We start from the raw sequence: 27,955 nt of genomic DNA on the forward strand, positions 1-27,955 counted from the left end.
CTTTCCACAAATTGCGCCGTTTCCTACTCACTTCCTTGCTTCTCTCTCAAACTTTGCATAACTTCGAAATAATAATCTTTATTTACCGTAGAAACATTTGGAACGAATTCCGAGTGCACAACACCAAGATAATCAAAGCAAACGAATGGCATGACTCTCACTTTTGACCGACTTCGACGTGGTTTTTTGGATTTCTGCGCATGGGAATAGCGACGCCATTCAGCCGCCTGTTGACTGGCTTACATGTCAAACTTATATACCCACGTCTCATCACCTGTTATGATGAGCTGAATAAATGTTGGGTTCGAATTCACTTGCTCAAGCATGTCTTCAGCCACCTTCTTCCGATGAAGTTTTTGAAAAGTTTTTGAATATGCGATTTTGCATAGAACTGATATTCCTACGGCAGGTTTCTGTGGAAGGGGAATACCAGACTTCTTTGGTTTTTTGTCATAAAGTCTTTTTATTTCTTTATGTTTCCTTCCCGTTTCGCTTCTTTAAATCTCCTCAAAGGTTTTCAATGTGGTTTATGTCAGGGACTGGCTTCGTCAATCCATATTTTGAACATTATTTTGTAAAAACCACTCACTTACTAACATTAAGCAGTGCTTTGGATCATTGGCTCTTGGATAAAAAAACGTCGAAATGGCATATTCTCCTGAGCAAATGGTTCCATCCCTTTTTGAAGCATGCCTTTTTTTTAATACATTAGTGCATTTTATTGGTTATGAGGTGAATAGCTCCCTCTTCATACCAAGAGAACAATCTCCAAATCATTATGTGGCCGCCACCGCACTTGAGTGTGGTTTTTCTGAATCGCGTTCAGATCTTTTGTTTTTTAGGTCGTCCAACATTACGCCCAGCATCAATTCCAAATAAATACATTTTTTTCTGCACTCCAAAGTATGTGATATAATTTTTTAATACCCTCTGGTCCACTCCATGACTCGTAAAACTTTTGCTCTTCCGTAAATTTGTTTGTTTCAACAGCGGAACTTTACGAGCTATTCTGCTTGGTAGGTTCATGTTGCACAAACGACGCCGTACAGTTCTCGATGATACTACTGAATTTCAGCTTTTGCCACTAAGTCGTTTTGTGGCCGTTTTGGGCTTAAGGGCATTGCCCAAGTAGCTCAGCGATAAATTTGTACCTTTTTTTTATTTTCGAAGATTGACAATAAGCCTCCGCTCCTCAACTGTGCAGTACTGCGCACGACCCATGTTTGAAAGAAATTCATATTATTATTTAATTATAAGTTATTAAATGAATTCTCGCACTTACCTACTTTACATTCAATATTTTTCACTTAATTCGTTAAAATACAAGAATTATCCGCAAAGTACATATCTTTGTGGCCACGCAAAATTATGCTTTATGGAAATAACTGAATCTGTACAACAAATAACGCAACTTAATATAACAGATGTTTTAAATTCACCACGAATGTGTGATGCCATTTGTAAAAAAGACCGAAATTTCAATAATAGCTTAAAATCTTTCCAAGCGGCAACAGGAATTGGATAGATGAAGGCAGTGTACCTATTTTAATGACCATATGTGTACAATATACCCTATCGGAGGATTTATAATTTTTACCAATGGCCCGATCATATCATCAGCCAATCATATTTGGCACTTGTGAATTAGAAAGGCACAGGTCCATATCAAGATTTCCATCACTCAAAATCATTTTTTGTTATTTATTTAGTATTAAAGTTATTCAAAACCAAAATTGGATGATTAATTTTGTGCCTCCTCGTATGTATGTAGAAATATATACAGATACTTATTTATGCTATTTTCCTGTTTTGCTCTCCGTGTTGTTAAACTCCAAAAATATGTGCCAAGCACTTTCCATTGCATGCCGGATGTGTCACGGGAATGTGTATATTTTTGCTTGTAGATTTATTTGTAGCTCTATCAGTCCATTGCTTAGGCCTTCTAGAAAATTTATGAATCCAGTTATGATCATTTCACAATACTCAGAGAAACCAGAAAATACATACTTACTTAGCATTTTACTGTATCACTACTTTCACGGGCTTATCAGTGTGTCTTATTGCCATATGCGTATAAATTATATGGTTCCAATCACCCCAAGTGATGTCTTCGAAGTTACGATTCAAGTTTCTATTAGTGTGTAAAAAATATAGCTCGGATGTAATATAATCTAAGTACTCTTAAAGGGTGCTTACGGTAGTCGATGGCATGCATATATGTGGCTATAACTTTCCGAGACCATTAGTTTACTTTTGGCTCCCTTTCAGATACGACACGAAGGACTACAACTTAACTCAAGAAATGAAGGGACTTGCAATTATTGTATAGAAATCCCTAAATTATAAATCTTTCATTCGTCCATAAGTTTTGCCGTGAATTGAAAATCTGTTGCCAAATGCAAAAAACATGAGGAACCTTCTGACACCGTCCGATCTGCAGAATTTATTCAACACGATCATTGACGAGGACCTCTCAAAATCAGCTAGGCCCCCTGCGAGTGAGCTCAATGTTTTTGAGGGTCTTATCCGTCGGGTAGTCCATGAAGATCTCCGGTGGTTTTGTGCAGAAGACAGTTTATGTCTGAGCAAAGACGAGAACAGCGTGTTATCCGATCAAAACGTTTTCTAAACAAAATTAAACACCCGGAAGCGCTTGAGATGTCTTGGGTTTTTTCTGATGGAAAGCGCAAAAGGCAACCAATGTCTATGGGTCTATCTTACAAAGGTGCCAACCTGCAGAGGTCCCAGTTGTCATGCACACGAAATTTCCAACTATTGTTATGGTTTTAGGTGCTGTGAGTAACAAAGAATATGCCATTGTCAACACACTTCTTCCTTACTCAAGGATTTCGAATTAATTCTGCTGCATATATAGAGGTTCCAGAGACAGTAGTGAAAGCCTGGATTGATAGTGTACGCAGAGAAAGTCCATAAATCTTTCAACAAGGCTCTGCTCCCTAACACAAAGCATTGGTGACACAAGGTTCTATGGGATGTCAGTCCAACAAGCATCCTCTTAACACCATTTCTTCTCTGAAGGATGCAATTAATACCGTTATGGTCAATATGAATAAGGAGCATTTGATTCGGGCATGCACTCGGTTCCGGACCGGGATTGAGGAGGTTATTGATTGATTTTATGGATACATAATAGGTTAATATCTTGTAAAAAATTTGTGAAGTTAGGAAAATTTATGGTGGTAGTCGGTTTGTACGACCAACGCACTTAGACATTACAAGTTCGCTGTGATACCATTGTGCGACACAGAAACCTCATTTATTTTCCTTCCTGGAACCGTTTTCCGCTTTTATGAAGCGCAGAATTGGCCAGACTGTTCGGTAAGAGAGTTTTGAAATGCATTTATCTAGACAATCTGCTCTGATTTTAGCTAAGGCTGGACAAAGGAAGCTGGAAAGGAAGTGCTCAACTGTTTCTTCCTCTTACTCATCTCTACAGTTAACTACAATACCTATGGGAGAAAACTTCTAGTCTCGAGGAATGCTTGCCAAATAGCCAATGACCCGTTATACAAGCCACGACCTTCGAGAAATCCTCTCTTGAGATTATCGTTTGTCTTTTTCTTTGTGTTTATTTCCGGCCACATCAGCCTCGCTCTTTCGCATGTGCCTTCATTCGTGTGGTTTCATTAAATAAAAGCGAATTAGTTTTATTCTCAAGTTGTCCTCAAATACCGTACGCACCCTGTATATACACAAAATTTACACTTTTCTTACCCAGTACCGCATGAAATTCCATCTCCTGGGTACCACCAACCAGTTAACAGTCGCTTATCGCAAGTCCTCCAAAGGAGAGTGCCAATATTCCTATGAATGAATACTTCACCTGTGAGAGATGTAAGTTCGTCCCCTGCCGTACCTTCTGCTCCGTGCACAGACATCAAGTGATACCTCGCGTTCTCACTGGATATAACAAAATCCTTATAGAATTCATATGGACTTTCTCCAGTGCTTATACCCAATTGTATCCATAATTCGGTATTTTTATTTGGTAGCATCATTTTGTGTATAGCTTCAAGACCAATAAAGAAGTTACCATTTAAATTGCCGAAACCATTCCAATACTCATCCCGTCCCAGATCGAATGATAACGTTTCATCGATACGACGTTGTATAACAAGCCAAGCTTTACCTTTATTTGGATCAGGTAAACAGTAGGCCGGCATAGTTAGGTTGCGCTCAGTTATTTCTAAAGCGTAAACACCTCCGTTTTCTTGCACTGTATTGGAATTGATTGCTTCATCGCAGGAGGCTGAACGCTTACCTAACGGCTTTGAGTTGACTATTACTACTTCGGCAGTAGCGTTTGGCAAAAAGGCTTGATATGAAAAGTTATCTGGATTTTCTGTCTTTGCTGAACATTGTGGAAGCTGTGTTGGATAATTTTTAAGCTCCGTGAATATCTCATTCGATTGGTTAAAGGAATGTTTTATTTCGTTGTGTGCTTGTTTGAAACTGGCAGTCGTTTGTTTCAATTGCTCAGCAAATTCTTTTATTTGTGGCTCAAGTTTTTCGTACTGTGTGTTTTCATTCCTGTTCTGTTGAGTATTCCGAAGTTGGTGTTTGTCTTGTATTTGGTTCAGTAACTTCGTCTCGAACAGTTGTATTTCTTTAGTAAACCAATCCCGTTGTGACTTCATTGCGTGTTCGATTGTTTCTAGGTCAATCCCTTCCTGTCTTATTTTATGAGTTTCCAGTTCATCGCTAATAAATTTTTGCATTCTCATCCTCGTTTCCTGATTTTGTCTCCTGAGATCGCGTTCAATTGTGATGACAATGTTTCGAATATTCCGATTGTCCTCAAGTAGGGTTTTGAGACTAAGAACAAAAAAGAAAAAATAATAATTTGAAGGCAAATTTTGTTTTACTAATCATGATATAACTTTACTGAAATCATGGTTCTATTTGTTAAGGAAAGTATGAGTGACGCAACGTTTTGTAAAGAATTTGAAAAATTATGAAACATTCCCGTAGCTGCTTCTATCACCTTCGTTGGCTTTCCACGATAAGACTGTCTTTAATACTGGTGACTTCAAGGAGTAAGTTTTCCAATAATCTCTCGCTTCCAAAGAGTAATGTGAAGGACTGAAAATAAAAATATAAATTAATAAAAATTTATGATAACGGCGATATTGCGATATTTGTCTCTTATATCTTACATCGCCTTCTTCGATCGCTGAGATTCCAATATCAGTCAATATAACTGCGGAAATTAATATATGCACGAAATAAACGGATCTCAAAGTCATGTTAACTGAAAAGCTTTGTAGTCCAAGTTAAATTTGTCTCCGCAAACATCTATTGATAACTGCTTCTATATAAAGGGATGAAGATTTGTATCAAGACATAACAGAGAAGGTGATTAATAAAATATGTATATAGTGTCTTAAAAGTATATTTTGGTCACTACCAAGCTATAATAGGAAGATTTATGAAATCAGTGTTACTTCGACAGAAGAGTATGCTTGCCCTAAAAAAAAATTATATTATATAATTGGCTGATAATTTCGTAAATTTTCAATACACGCCTGCAATTCTTCGTACTTTTATTAAGCATCTAAAATGTGTACATTAGACCGTATCGGAACAGAAGTTTGCAGTACACCCCTGATCCTCAGTATTTTTCCAAGGTAATCGAACATGTTTCTTTTTTTCGGATTTTAAGTTGTACTCTATACCCTCGACATTTACAGTCGGATCTTAAAGTATGATATAAAGAAGAGAATTTTTTCCAAAGTTCATTGGCTTCGGATATTCTAGCATTCTAGTAAATAGGCAAGTAGGTGAAATGGTTCAAGTGCCAGTCTGGCACTCCCCAAGTAGTACTGAAGCGCCGTTTTGATACCATTATGAGATTTCCGATAGGCAGATATCTACAGCCAGCCGGCGCTGTTGATACAATGGAGAATATTGATGGGATTTAGTTTGGCGCACTGTCCCAGGCTGTCGAAGAAAGGAGCAACCAGTGACCTTAATCGACTTTCTGCCAAACCCGGACATTTCCAGAGAAAGTACTCGACGGTCTCTTTCTCTAAAAGGTCGCCACAGCTGCGGCAATGGGGGTTAAATGCTAACCATAGCTTTTCCGCTTGTGTGCCGATCGTCCAGTGACCGGTAAACACAGCTACGAGTTTGGAAATGGAATGGCAAGGAGTCCAAAGGACTTTCTGAGTCGTATCGTATTGGGGCCAAAGGGTTTTCGAAACTGCACATGAAGAAATGTAGCTCTATCGTTTCAGCGCTTTCCTGCGAAATAATTTGTGCAGTTCCCCTTTAACAACTGTAAGACTTACTGGAAGACCCGGTTGGTTGGTTGGTTTGAGTGGTGATTCATCCAGAATCCAACTAGCGCTTCCGCACCATTTTGTTGTCACATCCTCGTTACCAACTTGTTTAACAGTTATTTACAGCAAGACTATATCCAGTCTGTGCGGTTTAGAAACCTTATTAGGTTGTTGACGTCCCAGGGTTAACATTCTGTCCTTCCATAGGGCAGGGTATTCACAGAGGAAATGGAAGATTGTTTCCAATGGGAGGTTGTTTACAACTATGACAGTATGTGTTGTGAGGGATGCCCATTTTGGCGGCTTGTTCTCCGATAGACCAGAAGCCAGTTATGACTGCCGTTAGTCTACAGGCGTCTCGTCGTTTCATGTTTATCAATGTCGACGATTGCTTGAGGTTGTAGATGGGCCATAACGTCCTTCTGATTTGGTCTTTCGTCTGGTCTCTCCATCTACAATCTGCGATTTGAAAGTATTTTAGGGAAATTGCATTTTTGACCGCACCTAATGGTGTGAATACCGGTACTGCAATAACGCTATTCATGCCTTATACAGCCATGTATGTTTAGGTCCAAGACCCCATCTTCTTCTGTTCTGTTTTACGCGGGTTTAAACTTAGACCACATCCTGTGTCCCAAGAGTTAAGCTCGCCTAACGCCCTTTGGATGATCCCACTGATGGTATTGGCATCTGTACTAACATTGTTAAAGGCGCCTTCTATATTCAAGAATGCTGATATGGTATAATGTTTGTTCTCTAGAGAGCCCTCTATAGTTCGGACTTTGCCTTTAAGGTATGCGGAAGACCTACCTTTGTAAAATAAATTACCAAATTAAAAATCTCTAGTTGATGCAGATTTCTTTGCTAAACTTTATTATTTGCACATCATCACGTTGTCATTCTCGAAACACCGAGTGTTTTGTTTAAATCTGCGTGGTGGTAACCGGCAATGCATGGACCACATTTTATTTAAGCGCGAGCACCGGCAGAAGTACAGCCAATCGCAGTAAAAATTGATCGATTAGAACTTTCATTAAAAAATAATTTTTATTTGATTTTTTTTTATTGTTTTTTTTTTTTTTTTAGTTTTAAAAGTTGCGAGGATCTCTTAGGCAAGTACTGGAACGGGATACTTGGGTCAACGATCTTTTGTAACAAACAAAAATTTTGTGATCGAGGCAAAAACATCAATCCCTCATTCTCTACTATAAATGCCGCAGACATGACGAAAAATGTAACAAAGGCGACCCCAACGTTCGACAAAAATTTTTTGTTTTTTATCAATACCAAATATGTTATACTGAGGGTGTATTAATTGGTGAGAACTGGCAAACCCAATTTATTTTCCAACTCTAGTATGTCTGTATTCTATGTTGTTTTTGGGTTTGAAAATGATATCGGAAAGCCAGAAGACTCCAAAGCAAACTGTCTGAATAAAATTCCTCTTTTTATGCTTAATCTGCTACTAAAAATACCAAGTTTCATTGGGCTGCACTAAGCGTTATTATTTCATTCGCTTACCACGATTGTCTGTAATTCTTGACAAATTTATCAAATCTTTTATTGGCGTACTGGCCAATGTAAACAGACATTTACTCTAAAGCCTGTAAGCCGTCCAACTGAAGCCAATAAATAAATCAACACGTGTTTTATTAGTTTATTAAAGTTTTGTTTTTAAAATTTTTCTTTCTTAATTTTTTTTTTAATTTTTTTTTTAATTTTTTTTTGTAATTTTTGGTTTTAGTTCTGTTTTTGGTTTATTTTTCGAAGTTAATTTTTTTATCATTTATTTTTAATTCTTGATTTTACTTCGTTTTTGTTTTAATTTTTTTACTAATTTTTTCTTAGAGCTTGAATAATTGAAATAGTTATGGCAAGCTTACAAGAGTGTTAACTGTAAATTGTTTGCCAGCTAAGCTGTGGATTTCATACTTAAATTATAAATCACTTGCACACTGGAAAACCGTTTACTTCCACATACCGACCTTGCCACGCAATCTACTGATGCCTCAAAATTCGCTGTAACATTCGAGAAGTTTATTTAGAACTTTCAAATTTCCACTTTTTCGTTACTCTTTTCCAATCAATTTTAAAGCCAATGCTTTAAACGATCATTTATTGCGCTCGACCGTTCAAATCAATTTATTTTATAAAACTGTGCTATTATTGAGCTGAAACAATTGATTTATAGTTTTTATAGATTTATAATAGATAGAGAGAAAGGGAGATAGAGAAGGCGAGAGAGTGATGCAAGCGCAGTTAATTCTAATACTCTCAATTGCTCATCTTCTCTGGCAGTTTTCGCAGTTATTAAACTACTCCTTGAAGGAATATATTATTTATTGGGGATGCCATCCCCGTTCCTTCGCCCCAAAAGAACCGTTTGTACTACGTGAAGCTTTCTCTTTTGAATGCAAAAATTGTTTGTATTGATTCGCAGCTCAGAAGATTTGTGTCAGTTTGTCTTCATGTGAAAAGGTTATAAGGTTATCGCCTATTTCTTAATCTGAAATGATTGCACTCACTTGATTGCAGTCGCCATTGATGCACATACATACATATTCACACATACTTATGCAAATAAATATAAAATATGAGGTGCATTCGTTTACCCCGTCAGGGGAAAAAATGATCAAAAATCAACGGGAATTTTGAGCCACTTCAAAAATTTTTGGAAGCTCTGCTAATGTATCCCATGACAAAAGAGATTGTTTCAGATTTAAAATTGATATGTGTTTGTAAATGGGTTCATCTCCGAAATCATATCGTTGCTCCAAGCATGAAATAGCATTTCTTAAAAATTGAGCTTCTAAATGCTTGAACATCATTGTTTGAAATATTTTTTAAATATAACCAAAACTCTACTTACATAGAAACAATCCTTTCTTCTGCTTTGAAGACTATTTGAAAGTTTACTCATTATGCTGTGAAGTTCCATTATTGTACAATAATCATTTTCAAGCGCTAGTATAGCTGATTGGAATTCATGCATTACATTATGAATAAAATACAACTGCGCCTCTGATAATCCTTCAGAAATGCACTCTCCATCCGTATTATTTAGTTCAGTTTTTGACATTCCATATGATACAAATTTCCAGATTTCTTTTCTGCAGTTGTTTTACCCCTTTTGCAAAAAGTACCTTTAAACCGCAGGCCAAGAATGTATATTAATAATCGGTCAATTGCAGGCAAACGGAAAAGACATCGAGTGGGAACATGCCGAAGTAGATGCTTGTATTCGATACATGCAAACTCAAAACATTCCTTTAACTTTTCATTTGACAAAGCTTATGACCTAAATTCCCTGAAGGTTTTAATCACAATGTTTTCTACGTCGAGAGGTAAAGCATTTAATGCACTTTTGATGCAGTTATTTATTACATGGCAATTGCAATTTGCCTTTATAATTTTCTGGTTTAAATCTTTAAGTTTTTTAAATACGGAATTGTGAACAGCGTAATTAACTTCCGCATTATCAGCACTGTATGCTGCAATTTACTGAATGTTAATGTTATTTTCAGTTGTTATTCTTACGATATTGAGAAAAATGTATTTAGCAGCCTCTTTTGGGTCTTCATAAAAATCTAAAATTTTCTGATGTATTCCTGTTTCAGCATCGAAATATTGAACGGTATATGGATACGTTTTCACGTTTCCAATATTTGATGGGTCGCTGCTTACCGAAAAGTAAAAACGTTCTTTTACTCGTAATGCTTCAGCTACTTTTTCTCGTGCGTATGGTGCCAATACGTTGCGTGTTATGGGTGCTGCTCTTGCACGGCCACAACTTATTTTATGAGCTATTTTACTGTCGCAAAATATTGAAGAATTTAGTTTTAATTGACAGTCTAGGCTGTTATAACTAAGCTCGTGAACAACATTGTGAAAAACGCACATTAGTTCAGCCCTGGATATGTGTGAATCCACCTTTGAGTTTGCCGGAACAGTGAAGTTTATCATGCTGTGTGACAATTTTTGAGACAATGCTAATTTCATATGCCGTTTTGCTTGGGCATGTTTGCGTAATGCTCGACTTCTTTCATATTTTATAGAAATATCAATTTGGCAAAATTTGCAAAATGCGGTATAATCTTTTTTTTTAATCCATTTGCAATATTCTGCTCTTCAATCCATCTATCGCAGAATGTTGTAAATCTTCCTTTTTTTGAAGTTCCGGCATCTTCGTTATTTTCCATGGTAAATGAACGGCACAAGGCTCATATATTGTAACAATATTCATTTAAATTCTAAACGAATATAACATTAAACAATTTAAGTTAACTATACACATCAGAAAAATTTACGCTTAATTTCAATCAGCTGTTTAATGTTGTATTTTTTTAGTGATGGGCAAACCAAGCAATAAGTCAATGATGAGTTAGGGAGGAAATTACAAGTGTGGATACTGATTTTTTTTTGAAATATTTTTTTTTATTTGAAAATTCCGGTTTCATAGGTATATATACCGGTAAAAGGCGTTTATTTGCCATCCACTTGTCTCTCAAGTGCTTCAAAACCGTTGCCAACATTTTCGCATGCTTCGATACTGTAAATACTACTTCTACTTGAATGGCATACTCGATCTAAGTGCACTAACATATAGCAAATACATATCTACATATGCATTTATGTACTTCCGCATTTTCACATTTCATCGACATTTATTTACACACTTGGAACTCATACAAACATATAAGCCTATGGTAATTTTTTTATTCAATTACACTTTCCAATTAGTATCTTATCTTCTTATCTCTTATATACTCTATATGCACATATATGTATATATACATATTGTATATATGTAAGCAAGTATTAATATCATATCTCCATAACTATTTTAATTTTTTTTTTCATTTTGTCTACTTAATTGCATTCAAAGTCATTACTCACGTGTAGTCACCCTCTTGACGTCTGTACGTGCACATGTAAGTGCGTATATACAGCTAAGCGTATGTATGTATTTGCAACTGTGTCGTCACATGTGTAATTTTGCATTGGCGCTGACCCACTTTTGGCGCGTGAATGTGGCGTTTACGTATGTGTGTATATATGTACACTTGTGGACAAAATAATAGGTGTGTGCTGAATCTGTACTGATTTACGCCCAATAGTGTAATAGCTGTTATTTATTTTTGATACCGCTACATTTTAATGAAACAAAAGGGAAACTAGAACGTAAGTAAAAAACATTTTTGTGACTCAATTGGTAATTTTGCGTGTTATTGGAAAGTAATGATTGTTTGATTGAATTCGCTTGGCCATAAAAATAGGTGTATCAGCATTTTTTCGAACATACCTTGTTATTTGAAGTGTTATCAAGTATGTTTTGCTGCATTGTTCAATTTGTATTATTTTGACTGGTCCAATAATTATTTAGAATGGGTCGTAATAGCCACTGCACCGAAGTAGCGCGTCAATTCGTGAAGAAACTTCGTGCGGAAGGGAAAACGTATCGCTACATTGCCAATACATTGGGACGGTTGGAAAACTTTGTTACGAACTCTTTAAAAAAGAAGTGTGAGAAAGAAAATCGTGGACGGCCAAGATTGACGGGCCCGGCAGAGGATCGCCGTATAGTTCTTATGACCAAAAAGGATCCTTTTGTGTCTTCGCGACAAATCGCAGCAGAAATGGGATTGAATATAAGCTCGCGGACAATACGACGGCGCTTAGTGGACGCTAATCTACCAGGACGAAAAGCTAGAAGAGTTCCACTTCTACGAAAGGTGCACATACAGAGAAGAAAAGCATTTGCTAATGAGCACAGAGATTGGTATGGTCCTACTGGAGAAAAAAAGTGGCGAAATATTATATTTAGTGACGAAGTAAAGATGAATTAATACGGTAATGATTCCAAAAGAAGTGTACGCCGCCCGAAAGGCAAAGAATTTGCGTCTCAGTATACCAAAAAGATCATTAAACATGGAGGTGGAAACATTATGGTGTGGGGATGTTTCTCTTGACAGGGTGTTGGTCCTTTATTTTCGAGAAAAGACACAATGACCGCGGTTGAGTATAGGGATATTTTGCAAATTGTTATGCTTCCATATGCAGAAGAAAACATGCCTTTGAGATGGTGTTATCAGCAAGATAATGACCCCGTGACATACCTCGAGGTTGGTGTCGGAGTGGCTAAGAAATGCAAACATAAGTTGTATGCAATGGCCAAGTCAATCCCCTGGTCTCAATCCTATTGAGAACTTGTGGAGTGATTTGAAGAGGAGACTGGAAGACTTTGCATTCCAAAACAAGGAGCAATTGTGGCAGAAAACTAAGGAAATATGGGATGCTACCCCTTTAGAAACCTGCCAAAAATTATAAATATCCATGCCCAATAGAATAGTCAAACTTATACAGAACCATGGAGGATATACTGGTTATTGAAATACTAGCGGTTAAATTTAAGTTGAACTGTCTTTTTGTTTTGTTTTTTGTCATATAATATTTCACACCTATTATTTTGTCCAATGGTATTTTTTGTTATAATTAAATTTTCATTTGTGTGTAAAAAGTAAAATGAATTTCAACATATTTTTATTTAATGAAATAAAACATTACTAAAACAATAAAAAAAACTCTTGTTTTTACAAATTTTTGAATGTTATTAAAAAAACTTTGTTACACCTATTATTTTGTCCATAAGTGTATGTATGTATGAGTGTGTGTGTGTGTGTGTAGTAACACAAAGAAACACAATGTAAGAATGCATAAAATTGGAAGAAAAAAACATTTGCAAAGAACTGGAACAGCCATCGGTAGAAAAAGTAGTGGTAAGAAATAAGATTTGCGAGCGTCAACTAAATCACCAGCAGAGAGACAATGTTGTTGTTTGTCTTGTCAATTGAATTAAAATAACAAAAATCAATTCGAATAAAAATGAACTTAAAATAGAAAATACAGGCAAGAATGCAGAAAAGAAATAAGAAAGAAGGACGAAGCAGAAAAGTGAATTGAAACACGTAAAAATTTCATTTTTATTTGCTATACCCTATGATCAGAAAGTACTGGGAATGTTTAGTTTAAACGAACCGCCCACATGGCAACAGGTCTTTATTTTTTTTTGTATGTTGGTAGGACTGCAAGACACACATCTGTCACTTTTTAGCGCCATCGGATCATTAGTGTCTGCCTGGCCGGCCGGAAATGTGGGCAAATAATTCTTGGATTTTGCATGATGATAACGCGCCATCACACCGAGCCCAAATTGTGCTGGATTATTTGACCAAACATCAAGCAAATACCATCGTGCAAGCATCCTATTCACCTGATATGGTCCCGTGTGACTTCTTTTTGTTTCCCAAGTTAAAGTTACCACTTCGTGGTAGGAGATTTCAGTCGATAGAGGAGATCAAAGAGAATGCGATGAACGAGCTGAAGGCCATCCCTGCGACAGCCTACCAGGAGTGCGTGGAGGACTGGGCTAAATGTTGGCACATGTGTACTGCTTCAGACGAGTCATATTTTGAAGGAGATAAAATAAATTTGCCTGAAATTTAACTCTGTTTTCTTTTATTTAAACATTCCCCATACTTTCTGAGCATAGGGTAAATCGCTTTATTGGTAAGCAATTTAAATCTCAATAACTCGTTCGTTTGTTTCTTTTACTTTTAATTTTTATGTAGAGGGTTTTTAATAAAAAAATTAACTTTAGGACTATTTTATTATGAAACCTTTGAAGTGAAGTGAGTTTTATTCAGCGAGCTGAGGCAATGTAGCGCGCGTAAAGGCACAAATAATGATTTTCCACACACAAATGTCTTTTTGTTATTTTAAAAATAAAAATAGAACAAAAATTGATAAACTGGCGGACGTTCAAAGATGGAAAACCATTTTTTGACCCTTGTTTTAGATTTTTAGGTCCGTAAAATATACAAATTTTTTTTTTCCAAATGATCGTAGTTCTCTACGATAACATCAATTCTACATCATTTGAATTTTGTTTAGTCAAAATCGGTTCAGTAGAACCGGCTAGATCTGTGTCACCAGCTTGAAAAACATGGTTTCGAGAAAACCGTTCCTGGTTTTGTAAAGATTTCAACCCCTAAATTTGAGCACATGTATATACGTGTGTACATCTGCTTATATATACATATGTTTGTTTTTGTATATGACAACTAGTTTTGCAGTTTTGCTTCCTCAAACCAAACTAAATGTTTGTGTAAAAATTTCGATTCATGCTTTGTTTTGCCTGAAAACTAATTTTGAAGTTTTGCTGTAGTGGTTGCGTCACAAAAATGGCTAAATCTTCGTAAATATTCGGAATTTCGTAAAATCGTTTGGGGACGATATTTTGAATATTTAATCTACATACAATAATATTTAATCTACATATAGGCACAAATAATGATTTTTCACGCTCAACTCTTTTTTTATTTAGTAAGAAAGTTATGCAAAAATAAATTGGATGATTAATATTGCTCCACCTTGTATGCAAGTAGTTTCTTTTAATCATAGTAGTACTTCGTTTAATAGCTAACTGCTGCGAATATTATTTATTTGATACCAAGAATGGTAGAAACAAGATTGCGCCCCACAGAGAGTGCGTGACGTCAGTTTTGCCAAGTTGTGCAGTGTTGCCAACCATTTGCTCTTCGCAATAAATTTGGTGCTTTTTTATATATCAAAATGTGAAAATTTGTAAGTTGGTGTTTGTTTCTTATTTTTAATTTAAAGCTACCGAAACCATAACGTAAAAACAAAACTTTATTATTTAACAAAAGAATGTTAAAAAAGGTCACTCTGAGAAGATTTTAATGTTAATGAAAATTTGTTGGTTCTTATAAAATTTGATATTTTAAAAGTGTAAATTTAATTTTTTTCTCCTTTTAAGGTTACACTTTTACAATTTGTCGTCGATTCAGACAAACTTATGCTTAAAATGTAGGTGACAAAATTGTCTTTTAGAAAACCTATCTTATGTCGATATAAAAATTTCTTTTTGTTCCAGAAAAAAGTTAATAAACTTTGATAATTTAGTAAAAAACGTCAAAAATGCCTTGTTTTTAACTTTCAACAGTTGTTTTGCGAAAACTACGACTTCCATTGACACGAATTATATATTGTCATGTAGGTTATATGCGTGGGCCTTTCGAAATTTATGCACTTCAAAGAAATGGCGCGCACTGTTTTCGAGATTGCAGGTAATAACTGCACTATTGCCCAAAAACAGGTTTTTTGGGAATATCTCGGAAACCGTTCTTTGAAAAAAAAAAAAAAAAAAAAAAAAAATTTAATTCATTTTTGGTTTCAGCGACCTCTAATTAGTCTAAAAAAGGCCTTTTGGTCGAGGACCATTTTTGGTGTAAAGTAGTGTAATTAGTGATGCCATTTGTAAAAAACGGCGATATTTCAATAAAAGCTTTAAATTTTTCCGAGCGGCACAAGAAATTCTATAAACAAAGGCAGTGTAACTATTTTAATGACCATATGTGTACAATATACCCTATCGGAGGATTTATAATTTTTACCAATGGCCCGATCATATCATCAGCCAATCATATTTGGCACTTGTGAATTAGAAAGGCACAGGTCCATATCAAGATTTCCATCACTCAAAATCATTTTTTGTTATTTATTTAGTATTAAAGTTATTCAAAACCAAAATTGGATGATTAATTTTGTGCCTCCTCGTATGTATGTAGAAATATATACAGATACTTATTTATGCTATTTTCCTGTTTTGCTCTCCGTGTTGTTAAACTCCAAAAATATGTGCCAAGCACTTTCCATTGCATGCCGGATGTGTCACGGGAATGTGTATATTTTTGCTTGTAGATTTATTTGTAGCTCTATCAGTCCATTGCTTAGGCCTTCTAGAAAATTTATGAATCCAGTTATGATCATTTCACAATACTCAGAGAAACCAGAAAATACATACTTACTTAGCATTTTACTGTATCACTACTTTCACGGGCTTATCAGTGTGTCTTATTGCCATATGCGTATAAATTATATGGTTCCAATCACCCCAAGTGATGTCTTCGAAGTTACGATTCAAGTTTCTATTAGTGTGTAAAAAATATAGCTCGGATGTAATATAATCTAAGTACTCTTAAAGGGTGCTTACGGTAGTCGATGGCATGCATATATGTGGCTATAACTTTCCGAGACCATTAGTTTTCTTTTGGCTCTCTGTCAGATAAGACACGAAGGACTACAACTTAACTCAAGAAATGAGGAGACATGAAGTTATCGTTACTATATGTATGGTATACCGATTTAGAAGTCCCTAAATCTTAAATCTTTCATTCGTCCATAAGTTTTGCCGTGAATTGAAAATCTGTTGCCAAATGCAAAAAACATGGGGAACCTTCTGACACCGTCCGATCTGCAGAATTTATTCAACACGATCATTGACGAGGACCTCTCAAAATCAGCTAGGGCCCCTGCGAGTGAGCTCAATGTTTGTGAGGGTCTTATCCGTCGGGTAGTCCATGAAGATCTCCGGTAGTTTTGCGCAGAAGACAGTGTTTGTCAGAGCAAAGACTAGAACAGCGTGTTATCCGATCAAAACGTTTTCTAAACAAAATTAAACACCCGGAAGCGCTTGAGATGTCATGGGTTTTTTCTGATGGAAAGCGCAAAAGGCAACCAATGGCTATGGGTCTATCTTACAAAGGTACCAACCTGCAGAGGTACCAGTTGTCATGCACACGAAATTTCCAACCACTGTTATGGTTTTAGGTGCTGTGAGTAACAAAGAATATGCCATTGTCAACACACTTCTTCCTTACTCAAGGATTTCGAATTAATTCTGCTGCATATATAGAGGTTCCAGAGACAGTAGTGAAAGCCTCGATTGATAGTGTACGCAGAGAAAGTCCATAAATCTTTCAACAAGGCTCTGCTCCCTAACACAAAGCATTGGTGACACAAGGTTCTATGGGGTGTCAGTCCAATAAGCATCCTCTTAACACCATTTCTTCTCTGAAGGTTGCAGACCGTTATGATCAATATGAATAAGGAGCATTTGATTCGGGCATGCACTCGGTTCCGGACCGGGATTGAGGAGGTTATTGATTGATTTTATGGATACATAATAGGTTAATATTTTGTAAAAAATTCGTGAGGTTCGGCTAAGTCATGGTGGTAATCGGTTTGTACGACCGACTCACTTAGACCTTACAGGTTCGCTGTGATACCATTGTGCGACACAGAAACCTCATTTATTTTCCTTCCTGGAACCATTTTCCGGCTTTTATGAAGCGCAGAATTGGCCAGGCTGTTAAGAGAGACGGTAAGAGAGTTTTGAAAAGCATTTATCTAGACAATCTGCTCTGATTTTAGCTAAGGCTGGACAATTGCAAAGGAAGTGCTCAGCTGCTTCCTCCTCTTACTCATCTCTACAGTTAACTACAATACCTATGGGAGAAAACTTCTAGTCTCGCGGAATGCTTGCCAAATAGCTAATGACTGGTTAGAAAGCCACGACCTTCGAGAAATCCGTTTGTCTCTTTCTTTGTGTTTATTTGCGGCCACATTAGCCTCGCTCTTTTGCATGTGCCTTCATTCGTGTGGTTTCATTAAATAAAAGCAAATTAGTTTTATTCTTAAGTTGCCCCCGAATACCGTACGCACCCTGTATATACACAAAATTTACACTTTTCTTACCCAGTACCGCATGAAATTTCATCTCCTGGGTACCACCAACCAGTTAACAGTCGCTTAGCGCAAGTTCTCCAAAGGTTAGTGTCAATATTCCTATGAAGGAATACTTCACCTGTGAGAGATGTAAGTTCGTCCCCTGCCGTACCTTCTGCTCCGTGCACAAACTTCAACTGATACATCGCGTTCTCACTGGATATAACAAAATCCTTATAGAATTCATATGGACTTTCTCCAGTGCTTATACCCAATTGTATCCATAATTCGGTATTTTTATTTGGTAGCATCATTTTGTGTATAGCTTCAAGACCAATAAAGAAGTTACCATTTAAATTGCCGAAACCATTCCTGTACTCATCCCGTCCTAGATCGAATGATAACGTTTCATCGATACGACGTTGTATGACAAGCCAAGCTTTACCTTTATTTGGATCAGGTAAACAATAGGCCGGCATAGTTAGGTTGCACTCAGTTAGTTCTAAAGTGTAAACACCACCGTTTTTTTCCACTGTATTGGAATTGATTGCTTCATCGCAGGAAGCTGAACGCTTACCTAACGGCTTTGAGTTGACTTTTACTACTTCGGCAGTAGCGTTTGGCAAAAAGGCTTGATATGAAAAGTCATCTGGATTTTCTGTCTTTGCTGAACATTTTGGAAACTGTGTTGGATAATTTTTAAGCTCTGTGAATATCTCATTCGATTGGTTAAAGGAATGTTTTATTTCGTTGTGTGCTTGTTCGAAACTGGCAGTCGTTTGTTTCAATTGCTCAGCAAATTCTTTTATTTGTGTCTCAAGTTTTTCGTACTGTGTGTTTTCATTGCTGTTCTGTTGAGTATTCCGAAGTTGGTGTTTGTCTTGTATTTGGTTCAGTAACTTCGTCTCGAACAGTTGTATTTCTTTAGTAAACCAATCCCGTTGTGACTTCATTGCGTGTTCGATTGTTTCTAGGTCAATCCCTTCCTGTCTTATTTTATGAGTTTCCAGTTCATCGCTAATAAATTTTTGCATTCTCATCCTCGTTTCCTGATTTTGTCTCCTGAGATCGCGTTCAATTGTGATGACAATGTTTCGAATATTCCGATTGTCCTCAAGTAGGGTTTTGAGACTAAGAACAAAAAAAAAAAAAAATAATAATTTGAAGGCAAATTTTGTGTTACTAATCATAATATAACTTTACTGAAATCATGGTTCTATTTGTTAAGGAAAGTATGAGTGACGCAATGTTTTGTAAAGAATTTGAAAAATTATGAAACATTCCCGTAGCTGCTTCTATCACCTTCGTTGGCTTTCCACGATAAGACTGTCTTTAATACCGGTGACTTCAAGGAGTAAGTTTTCCAATAATCTCTCGCTTCCAAAGAGTAATGTGAAGGACTGAAAATAAAAATATAAATTAATAAAAATGTATGATAACGGCGATATTGCGATATTTGTCTCTTATATCTTACATCGCCTTCTTCGATCGCTGAGATTCCAATATCAGTCAATATAACTGCGGAAATTAATATATGCACGAAATAAACGGATCTCAAAGTCATGTTAACTGAAAAGCTTTGTAGTCCAAGTTAAATTTGTCTCCGCAAACATCTATTGATAACTGCTTCTATATAAAGGGATGAAGATTTGTATCAAGACATAACAGAGAAGGTGATTAATAAAATATGTATATAGTGTCTTAAAAGTATATTTTTGTCACTACCAAGCTATAATAGGAAGATTTATGAAATCAGTGTTACTTCGACAGAAGAGTATGCTTGCCCTAAAAAAAAATTATATTATATATTTGGCTGATAATTTCGTACATTTTCAATACACGCCTGCAATTCTTCGTACTTTATTAAGCATCTAAAATGTGTACATTAGACCGTATCGGAACAAAAGTTTGCAGTACACCCCTGAGCCTCAGTATTTTTTCAAGGTAATCGAACATGTTTCTTTTTTTCGGATTTTAAGTTGTACTCTATACCCTCGACATTTACAGTCGGATCTTAAAGTATGATATAAAGAAGAGAATTTTTTCCAAAGTTCATTGGCTTCGGGTATTCTAGCATTCTAGTAGATAGGCAAGTAGGTGAAATGGTTCAAGTGCCAGTCTGGCACTCCCCAAGTAGCACTGAAGCGCCGTTTTGATACCATTATGAGATTTCCGATAGGCAGATATCTACAGCCAGCCAGCGCTGTTGATACAAAGGAGAAGATTGATGGGATTTAGGTTGGCGCACTGTCCCAGGCTGTCGAAGAAAGGAGCAACCAGTGACCTTAATCGACTTTCTGCCAAACCCGGACATTTCCAGAGAAAGTACTCGACGGTCTCTTTTTCTAAAAGGTCGCCACAGCTTCGGCAATGGGGGTTAAATGCTAACCATAGCTTTTCCGCTTGTGTGCCGATCGTCCAGTGACCGGTAAACACAGCTACGAGTCTGGAAATGGAATGGCGAGGAGTCCAAAGTCTGAGTCCTTCGTATATCATATTGGGGAGAATAAATTGTGTAGTTCACAACTCTCAGGGGGATACCGATGACCGGGTGGGAGGTCTCTGAGGCCAATTCAGTCCCCTTCCTCGAAAGCTCATCAGCAATTTCATTTCCCTCTATGTTCCCATGTCCTGGAACCCAGATCAGAGAAATGTTACCAGCACACCTAAGAGATGTGATATCCTCCTTACAGTAGTTTACTAATTTCGTTCTGCACTTTGGCGTCGTTAGAGCCTTAATCGCGGCTTGACTCTCACAGAAAAAGTGTTAATATCTCCCTCGCTCCCGCGTTCCCTAAGCATTTTGCATGCCCGCAGGATCGCAAAGACTTCTGCTTGAAAAACACTAGGAGTATTCGGCAGTTTAAAGGAGATAGATAAATTGGCTGATTTAAATAAAACCCCTGCTCCGACTCCCGATTCCTTCTAGGAACTATCAGTGAAGGCAGAGGTGCAAGCGTCGGTGCATACTTCGCAGGTTTATTTCTGTAGTCAATCTTCATTTACTTTCAATGGAAAGTCTACATTCTAGTACTTAAGTTAATTAGAGCTCGCGAACAATAAATAAACTTTTGCTTAGTAAGTTTTTGGATTCGAAGGCAATTTAGATTTTTATTTTGCATGCACTTAGAGATGGCCATTTTACATTTTTCGTCATATCTTCGACATTTATGATCGGATCTTGGAGGATGTTAGATCTCTATTTTCTTTTCTCTCTATGGAATTTGTTTTTCCTGTAAATGAATGTTTGAAATTAGTCTTAGTTTGAAGTCGGTACGTTCCCAAATATATATCGTGGATTTGTCAGTTGCCTGAAGTCGTTCAACTTTTGCTTCAACGCTTTTGCTACCCCGAGGATATTTTGCTTGCGATGATAATGGACTCAGATCCGCTAGTGCATTTAGTAGGAGCTTGCAGAGAGCAAAGAGATGTATTCGTCAAATGTTCGAATTGACTTAGCCGCATTACTTTCAGTTCTTCACGTAAGACTAACTGAAAGGCCTACCTTTGGAAAAAAAATTTCAAATTACCAGGCTGGCATAAGGGAAAACCTTCAGTTGTTTCAGTTTTCTTTGCTAAACTTATTATTTTCACATCATTGTCATTCTCGAAACGCCGGGAGTTTTATTCATGTCTGAATAAAATTCCTCTTTAATGCTTAATCTGCTACTAAAAATACCAAGTTTCATTGAGCTGCACTAAGCGTTATTATTTCATTCGCTTACCACGATTGTCTGTAATTGTTGACAAGTTTATGAAATCTTTTATTGGTATACTGGCCAATATAAACATACACTTACTCTAAAGCCTGTAAGCCGTCCAACTGAATCCAATAAATAAATCATCCACGAAAAATGTTTTGTTATTTTTTTAGAGTAAGGACTCTATACTATTTTTATTTTACACTTAAAACTCGTTTAGTTTCGAATGTGGCTGCGGATTCTCTAAAGATATGCGCAGGGTAACCTTTTGGGGAAAAACTTTATTTCTTCTTACTTTTCACTTATCAGTTTTTGACGTGATAACGTCTTATAATTCGATTTAACAGGCTGCACGCACGAAAAAATATGTCGTTACCTTGTTCATTAGTGTTACCTTGCTCATTTGTCGTTACCTTGCTCATTGCCGTTACCTTGAATGAACTGCAAGCGAAAGCGCGGAACGAACGACAAAGCAAACAAGGCAAACGAAAGGCAACGTTCGACATCTTGCTCTCTCCTATTTAAGTGAGCGTATATATTGATTATTATTAATTTTATTATTGATTATTATTAATTTTCTTATTGATTATTATTAATTTGATTTACTTGAAGAATTTTAAGTAAAACCAAGTTTGTTAATAATACCTGTTGTTTTAATGTTATTATTATTAATTTTTTTATTATATATGAAGGAAAAAATGTATGGTATATTAATATTTACCACATACCTTATAAGATATGTTGTATACTAATATATGTATATAAACATGCATATACAAATACAATTTCGCGCAATTTTCAAAAAGAACAAATCTATATGTAAAGATGCATACAAGTCATATGGACATATCAAATATACGAATCTATTCCGTACGCAAGCAAATGTAAGCTAATGTGCTTGAACTGCAAGTGAGAGCGCGGAACGAACGACAAAGGGCACAATCGGCCCCCGCGTTCGGCAACGTTCGACATCTGGCTCTGTCCTACTTGAGAGAGCATATATATGTATGTATATGCGCATATGTAGGTATATAAATTCACGTACTTGTATTTGCATATGCCTTCTTCCTGTGTGCATGGTAATGAACCATTTCTCTGTTGAGAATAGGCCGATGATAGAAAAAGTAGGAAATGAAAGGGAGTGTTTCGAGTGTAAAGTGTCTTGAAAAAGGCAAATCGATGATGGTGCCTCTTAGTGTTGTTGACTTATTAACGTCTGATGCACAATCGAAATTGAAGATATCTTTCATGAATTTGATAAATGTTTCGTCATTTTTCACGTTTGTTTAAATGTAACTTGACCTATTCCATTGCAATTCCATTTACCTCCTCCTCTATATCCATACAAAATATCTATCAAACAAATAAAATTAAAATTTTGTTTTGAAAATTGTAACCATTCCATCAATATTTTCTTATGACGTTGTCACGTTAAACTATCGTCAGTAAACCGACTTTACAGACAACCTCTTTTTTTATCATATATTTTTAATTCTTGATTTTACTTCGTTTTTGTTTTAATTTTTTTACTAATTTTTTCTTAGAGCTTGAATAATTGAAATAGTTATGGCAAGGTTACAAGCGTGTTAACTGTAAATTGTTTGCCAGCTAAGCTGTGGATTTCATACTTAAATTATAAATCACTTGCACACTGGAAAACAGTTTACGTCCACATACCGACCTTGCCACGCAATATACTGATGCCTCAAAATTCGCTGTAACATTCGAGAAGTTTATTTAGAACTTTCAAATTTACACTTTTCCGTTACTCTTTTCCAATCAATTTTAAAGCCAATGTTTTAGACGATAATTGATTGCGCTCGACCGTTCAAATCAATTTATTTTACAAAACTGTGCTATTATTGAGCTGAAACAATTGATTTATAGTTTTTATAGATTTATAATAGATAGGGAGAAAGGGAGATAGAGAAAGCGAGAGAGTGATGCAAGCGCAGTTAAATCTAATACTCTCAATTGCTCATCTTCTCTGACAGTTTTCGCAGTTATTAAACTACTCCTGAAGGAATATATTATTTATTGGGTATGCCATCCCCGTTCCTTCGCCCCAAAAGAACCGTTTGTACTACGTGAAGCTTTCTCTTTTGAACGCAAAAATAGTTTGTCTTCATGTGAAAAGGTTATAAGGTTATCGCCTATTTTTTAATCTGAAATGATTGCACTCACTTGATTGCAGTCGTCATTGATGCACATACATACATATTCACACATACTTATGCAAATAAATATAAAATATGAGGTGCATTCGTTTACCCCGGCAGGGGAAAATCAAAAATCAACGGGAATTTTGAGCCGCTTCAAATTTACATTTTATTATACTACAGTTTAGTGGGTTATAAAACTGCGCGTGACTACCATTCGGAAGTGCACAGGTTCGAATTTGGAGATGATAGAAAAAGTTGTTTCTAATAGCAACCGACCCACGCAAGCAATGATAAACGTCCGAGCGTATCTCTTCCGTACGAAGCTCCTCATAGAAGCCAGTTGTCGTTTGGAGTCGGTTCTAAACTGTAGGACCCTCCATAAATAGCAGAAGGAGTTGAGCTAAAATCAAACAAATTATATGTAAAAAATAATATCATTTAAATGTCCATGACTACGTCTACAGGTGACATCCGCCAAATTGTCGCCGTCGATTTATGAGAATGTTGCCTTATTGTTGAGAACGTCGAAATTTCGATGTTGAAGGTTGTTCAGCAACATTTTGCGCTGCAGCAACAATATTCTCAGCACAACGTCCTGTTTGTGGTCTGCCAGTCTAACTGCCTTTTTCTATTCTGAAAATAAACAGTTTCTTTGAACTTTTTTTCACCAACCTCTGAATTGTCCAATTATTCGGGCGATTATTTCCACCAAAAATCACGAATTTTTGCGAAATGTTGTTCTTAAAGATCGACCATTTTCATGCTAATTTTCAATCATTTTAACGCGTTGTTCTATCGTATAAAACTGTACATTTGTCTACTTGACAACTATCAAAGATAGCATAAAAAAAGTTACCGTCTACGAATTATTCACTACGTCAGGCGTCACTTTTAAAGGAGCCTTTATACATACCCTAATATCGTAAAAATGACGTTCTCATATGAGAAGAATTTCACAAAATTTTTATTTTGAATTTTAGTGCGGTCCGAGCTCAGACCTATGCATACCGTACCGAATACCGAAAAAACCGGCCTTTTCTCGAAAACACATTTTCCAAATCGACTGGACTCGTAACTCAAACCAATGTGGGCGAATCCACCTGAAATTTGATATAAATATTGCTTGTTTTTATAAACTATTTTTGTGTTTGTTTGCTTTTGCTTATTGTTTTGTTGTTAATTTGGTTTGAAAAAAACACGCCCTGGTTTCAAAAATCGGGGTGATCTATTCTATGTCCTTCAGCATATCGGTACAAGTCTTTTGGATGACCTCTACGTACTCAAACCGTTTTCCTTTCATGACCAAATGCAATTTTCCGAAAGAAGTCACAGGGAGCCATGTCAGGCGACTACGGTGAGTGAATGATGGTGAAAATTCGATTTCTGGTCAAAAAATCAGTTACAAGAGTGGATCGATGAGATGGTGCATTAAGATGCAATAAGCGCCAGCTTCCTGTTTCGCGATATTCAGGGCGAGTTCGACGAGTGCGATGCAACAAACACTTCAAAACGCCAAGACAGAAAATTACATTCACGGTTTGGCCCGTTTCTTTGGAATCGTAAAAACAAATGAGTATCGACTCTATTTTTGACTTCTTCAAACACGATTTTTTAGATGGTGGCGCATCTGGGGCCTTCCATTCGCCATTTTGACGCTTAGTTTCAGGTTCATGTTGTAAGCGCCACCTTTCACCACTAGTTACAACCTTGAAGTTTTTGTCCTCTCTCGCCTCTTTAATGAGGTCTTTCGAATGTTGAATTTTGAGCAATTTTTGGTCCTCAGTTAACTTGTGCGGAATGAAACGTGCACAGACCTTTCGTAATCCCAAATGGTCAGTTAAAATGCCATAAATAGATGTTTTGGAGATATTCAACTCGGATTTCATGAATTTCTGATTTTGGGCGGCTCGTATATTCATTGTCATTTATGTCCTCACAACCATCTCCGAAACATGTAAACCACTTATGAACTCTGGCACGAGATAGACAATCATCGCCATAAACTTTTTTCATCAATTCAAATGTTTCGGTAAACGTTTTACCGATTTGAAAACAGAATTTGATATCAGCTTTTAGTTCGAAACTCATTTTTGTACCGATGACACAAACATCCTGACACTTAAGACGCAATAACTTCGCTTCTACTGAACCGAGTGTCACCAAGCTTTCACTGGAAGTCAGCTAGAGATGTAACTTCCAACTAGGCTTACCACATCCCAAAAGCCAGCCAGCTTGACACTCACCTAAAATGAGCTTGATTTCAAAAAAATATCTTGATAATTAAAATAACGCACTCGTATAAATGAGTACTGCTAAATTTTATTAAAAAAAAAACAATAAAAACATAACAAATTATACAAAAACTTAAAAAAACGAAAACGTATTACAATTAAATATACGTCAAATAACATAAACATCCCATAATTAATTCACAATTAACTATATCAATTTTTCCACACATAATATACTTTGTACTTTTAATATAGTAACAGACGCAACTAGTTCTGTACCTTTAGGCGTTAGCAAAAATTTTGAATATTTTTACAATTTTCATGAAAGTTTTGTCTTATCAACAATTCAGCCTTTATAAGGTCAAATGCCATTCTATTCCTTTCTTTAGAATATAAATTGTTTAATGTACTAAAAGTTCTTTCACAAAAAGCATTACTAATTGGAATAGAAAAAATAAATGAGATCAATTTAAATATATTTATCAAGTTATTTTTATCACATTTTTTGAAAAAGTAAAACCATATTTTGTCAATCGGAATATCTTTCGGCAATTGATCAAGCTCTTCTCGAAGACAGCATTATTCTGTATAAAACATGTCAATGTCATTATCAATAGAATTTGATATCTGAAAAATTTTTGGAAGCTCTGCTAATGTATCCCATGACAAAAGAGATTGTTTCAGATTTAAAATTGATATGTGTTTGTAAATGGGTTCATCTCCGAAATCATATCGTTGCTCCAAGCATGAAATAGCATTTCTTAAAAATTGAGCTTCTAAATGCTTGAACATCATTGTTTGAAATAGTTTTTAAATATAACCAAAACTCTACTTACATAGAAACAATCCTTTCTTCTGCTTTCAAGACTATTTGAAAGTTTACTCATTATGCTGTGAAGTTCCATTATTGTACAAGAATCATTTTCAAGCGCTAGTATAGCTGATTGGAATTCATGCATTACATTATGAATAAAATACAACTGCGCCTCTGATAATCCTTCACAAATGCACTCTTCATCCGTATTATTTAGTTCAGTATTTGACATTCCATATGATACAAATTTCCAGATTTCGTTTCTGCAGTTGTTTTACCCTTTTTGCAAAAAGTACCTTTAAACTGCAGGCCAAGAATGTAATAATCGGTCAATTGCAGGCAAAAGGAAAAGCCATCGAGTGGGAACATGCCGAAGTAGATGCTTGTATTCGATACATGCAAACTCAAAACATTCCTTTAACTTTTCATTTGACAAAGCTTATGACCTAAATTCCCTGAAGGTTTTAATCACAATGTTTTCTACGTCGAGAGGTAAAGCATTTAATGCACTTTTGATGCAGTTATTTATTACATGGCAATTGCAATTCGCCTTTATAATTTTCTGGTTTAAATCTTTAAGTTTTTTAAATACGGAATTGTGAACAGCGTAATTAACTTCCGCATTATCAGCACTGTATGCTGCAATTTACTGAATGTTAATGTTATTTTCAGTTGTTATTCTTACGATATTGCCAAAAATGTCTTTAGCAGCCTCTTTTGGGTCTTCATAAAAATCTAAAATTTTCTGATGTATTCCTGTTTCAGCATCGAAATATTGAACGGTATATGGATACGTTTTCACGTTTCCAATATTTGATGCGTCACTGCTTACCGAAAAGTAAAAACTTTCTTTTACTCCTAATGCTTCAGCTACTTTTTCTCGTGCGTATGGTGCCAATACGTTGCGTGTTATGGCTGCTGCTCTGGCACGGCCACAACTTATTTTATGAGCTATTTTACTGTCGCAAAATATTGAAGAACTTAGTTTTAATTGACAGTCTAGGCTGTTATAACGAAGCCCGTGAACAACATTGTGAAAAACGCACATTAGTTCAGCCCTGGATATGCGTGAATCCACCTTTGAGTCTGCCGGAACAGTGAAGTTTATCATGCTGTGTGACAATTTTTGAGACAATGCTAATTTCATATGCCGTTTTGC

At 36.1% G+C, this 27,955-nt stretch overlaps 2 protein-coding genes across 17 annotated transcripts; both read right to left on the reverse strand.

Moving 5' to 3' along the window:
* Positions 1-1,613: 1,613 nt before the first annotated feature.
* Positions 1,614-8,443, reverse strand: LOC128860254 (microfibril-associated glycoprotein 4-like). 8 transcript variants are annotated; one of them, XM_054097652.1, is made up of 6 exons: positions 8,288-8,443; positions 5,178-5,332; positions 5,006-5,103; positions 3,736-4,836; positions 2,041-2,131; positions 1,614-1,939 (listed from the first exon to the last, which is right to left on the reverse strand). In XM_054097652.1, the coding sequence occupies exons 2-6, from the start codon at positions 5,265-5,267 to the stop codon at positions 1,934-1,936; spliced, it is 1,386 nt and encodes a 461-aa protein (XP_053953627.1). In that variant the 5' UTR covers positions 5,268-5,332; positions 8,288-8,443; the 3' UTR covers positions 1,614-1,933. The 8 variants fall into 8 exon arrangements, with proteins under 8 accessions (XP_053953627.1, XP_053953626.1, XP_053953624.1 ...); XM_054097651.1 differs by having other exon boundaries at positions 1,614-1,942; XM_054097649.1 differs by having other exon boundaries at positions 2,012-2,131.
* Positions 8,444-15,801: 7,358 nt separating this feature from the next.
* On the reverse strand, positions 15,802-23,426 carry LOC128860256 (fibrinogen-like protein 1). 9 transcript variants are annotated; one of them, XM_054097662.1, is made up of 6 exons: positions 23,267-23,426; positions 19,363-19,517; positions 19,191-19,288; positions 17,919-19,019; positions 16,219-16,309; positions 15,802-16,117 (listed from the first exon to the last, which is right to left on the reverse strand). In XM_054097662.1, the coding sequence occupies exons 2-6, from the start codon at positions 19,450-19,452 to the stop codon at positions 16,112-16,114; spliced, it is 1,386 nt and encodes a 461-aa protein (XP_053953637.1). In that variant the 5' UTR covers positions 19,453-19,517; positions 23,267-23,426; the 3' UTR covers positions 15,802-16,111. The 9 variants fall into 9 exon arrangements, with proteins under 9 accessions (XP_053953637.1, XP_053953636.1, XP_053953634.1 ...); XM_054097661.1 differs by having other exon boundaries at positions 15,803-16,120; XM_054097659.1 differs by having other exon boundaries at positions 15,803-16,117; positions 16,190-16,309.
* Positions 23,427-27,955: the final 4,529 nt, after the last annotated feature.

The sequence above is a fragment of the Anastrepha ludens genome, chromosome 4 (genome assembly GCF_028408465.1).
Source record: "Anastrepha ludens isolate Willacy chromosome 4, idAnaLude1.1, whole genome shotgun sequence".
Classification (NCBI taxonomy): Eukaryota; Metazoa; Arthropoda; class Insecta; order Diptera; family Tephritidae; genus Anastrepha; species Anastrepha ludens.

What these genes read in the sequence shown, in the direction of transcription:
- LOC128860256 (XM_054097659.1), bottom strand. Translation starts at nt 19,452, where the DNA reads ATGACTTTGAGATCCGTTTATTTCGTGCATATATTAATTTCCGCAGTT. An exon ending in CAGCGATCGAAGAAGGCGAT is followed by an intron (nt 19,289 to 19,362) that starts GTAAGATATAAG and finishes TTTTATTTTCAG; the next exon opens with TCCTTCACATTACTCTTTGG. An exon ending in ATCGTGGAAAGCCAACGAAG is followed by an intron (nt 19,020 to 19,190) that starts GTGATAGAAGCA and finishes TTTTGTTCTTAG; the next exon opens with TCTCAAAACCCTACTTGAGG.
- LOC128860254 (XM_054097649.1), bottom strand. Translation starts at nt 5,267, where the DNA reads ATGACTTTGAGATCCGTTTATTTCGTGCATATATTAATTTCCGCAGTT. An exon ending in CAGCGATCGAAGAAGGCGAT is followed by an intron (nt 5,104 to 5,177) that starts GTAAGATATAAG and finishes TTTTATTTTCAG; the next exon opens with TCCTTCACATTACTCTTTGG. An exon ending in ATCGTGGAAAGCCAACGAAG is followed by an intron (nt 4,837 to 5,005) that starts GTGATAGAAGCA and finishes TTTTGTTCTTAG; the next exon opens with TCTCAAAACCCTACTTGAGG.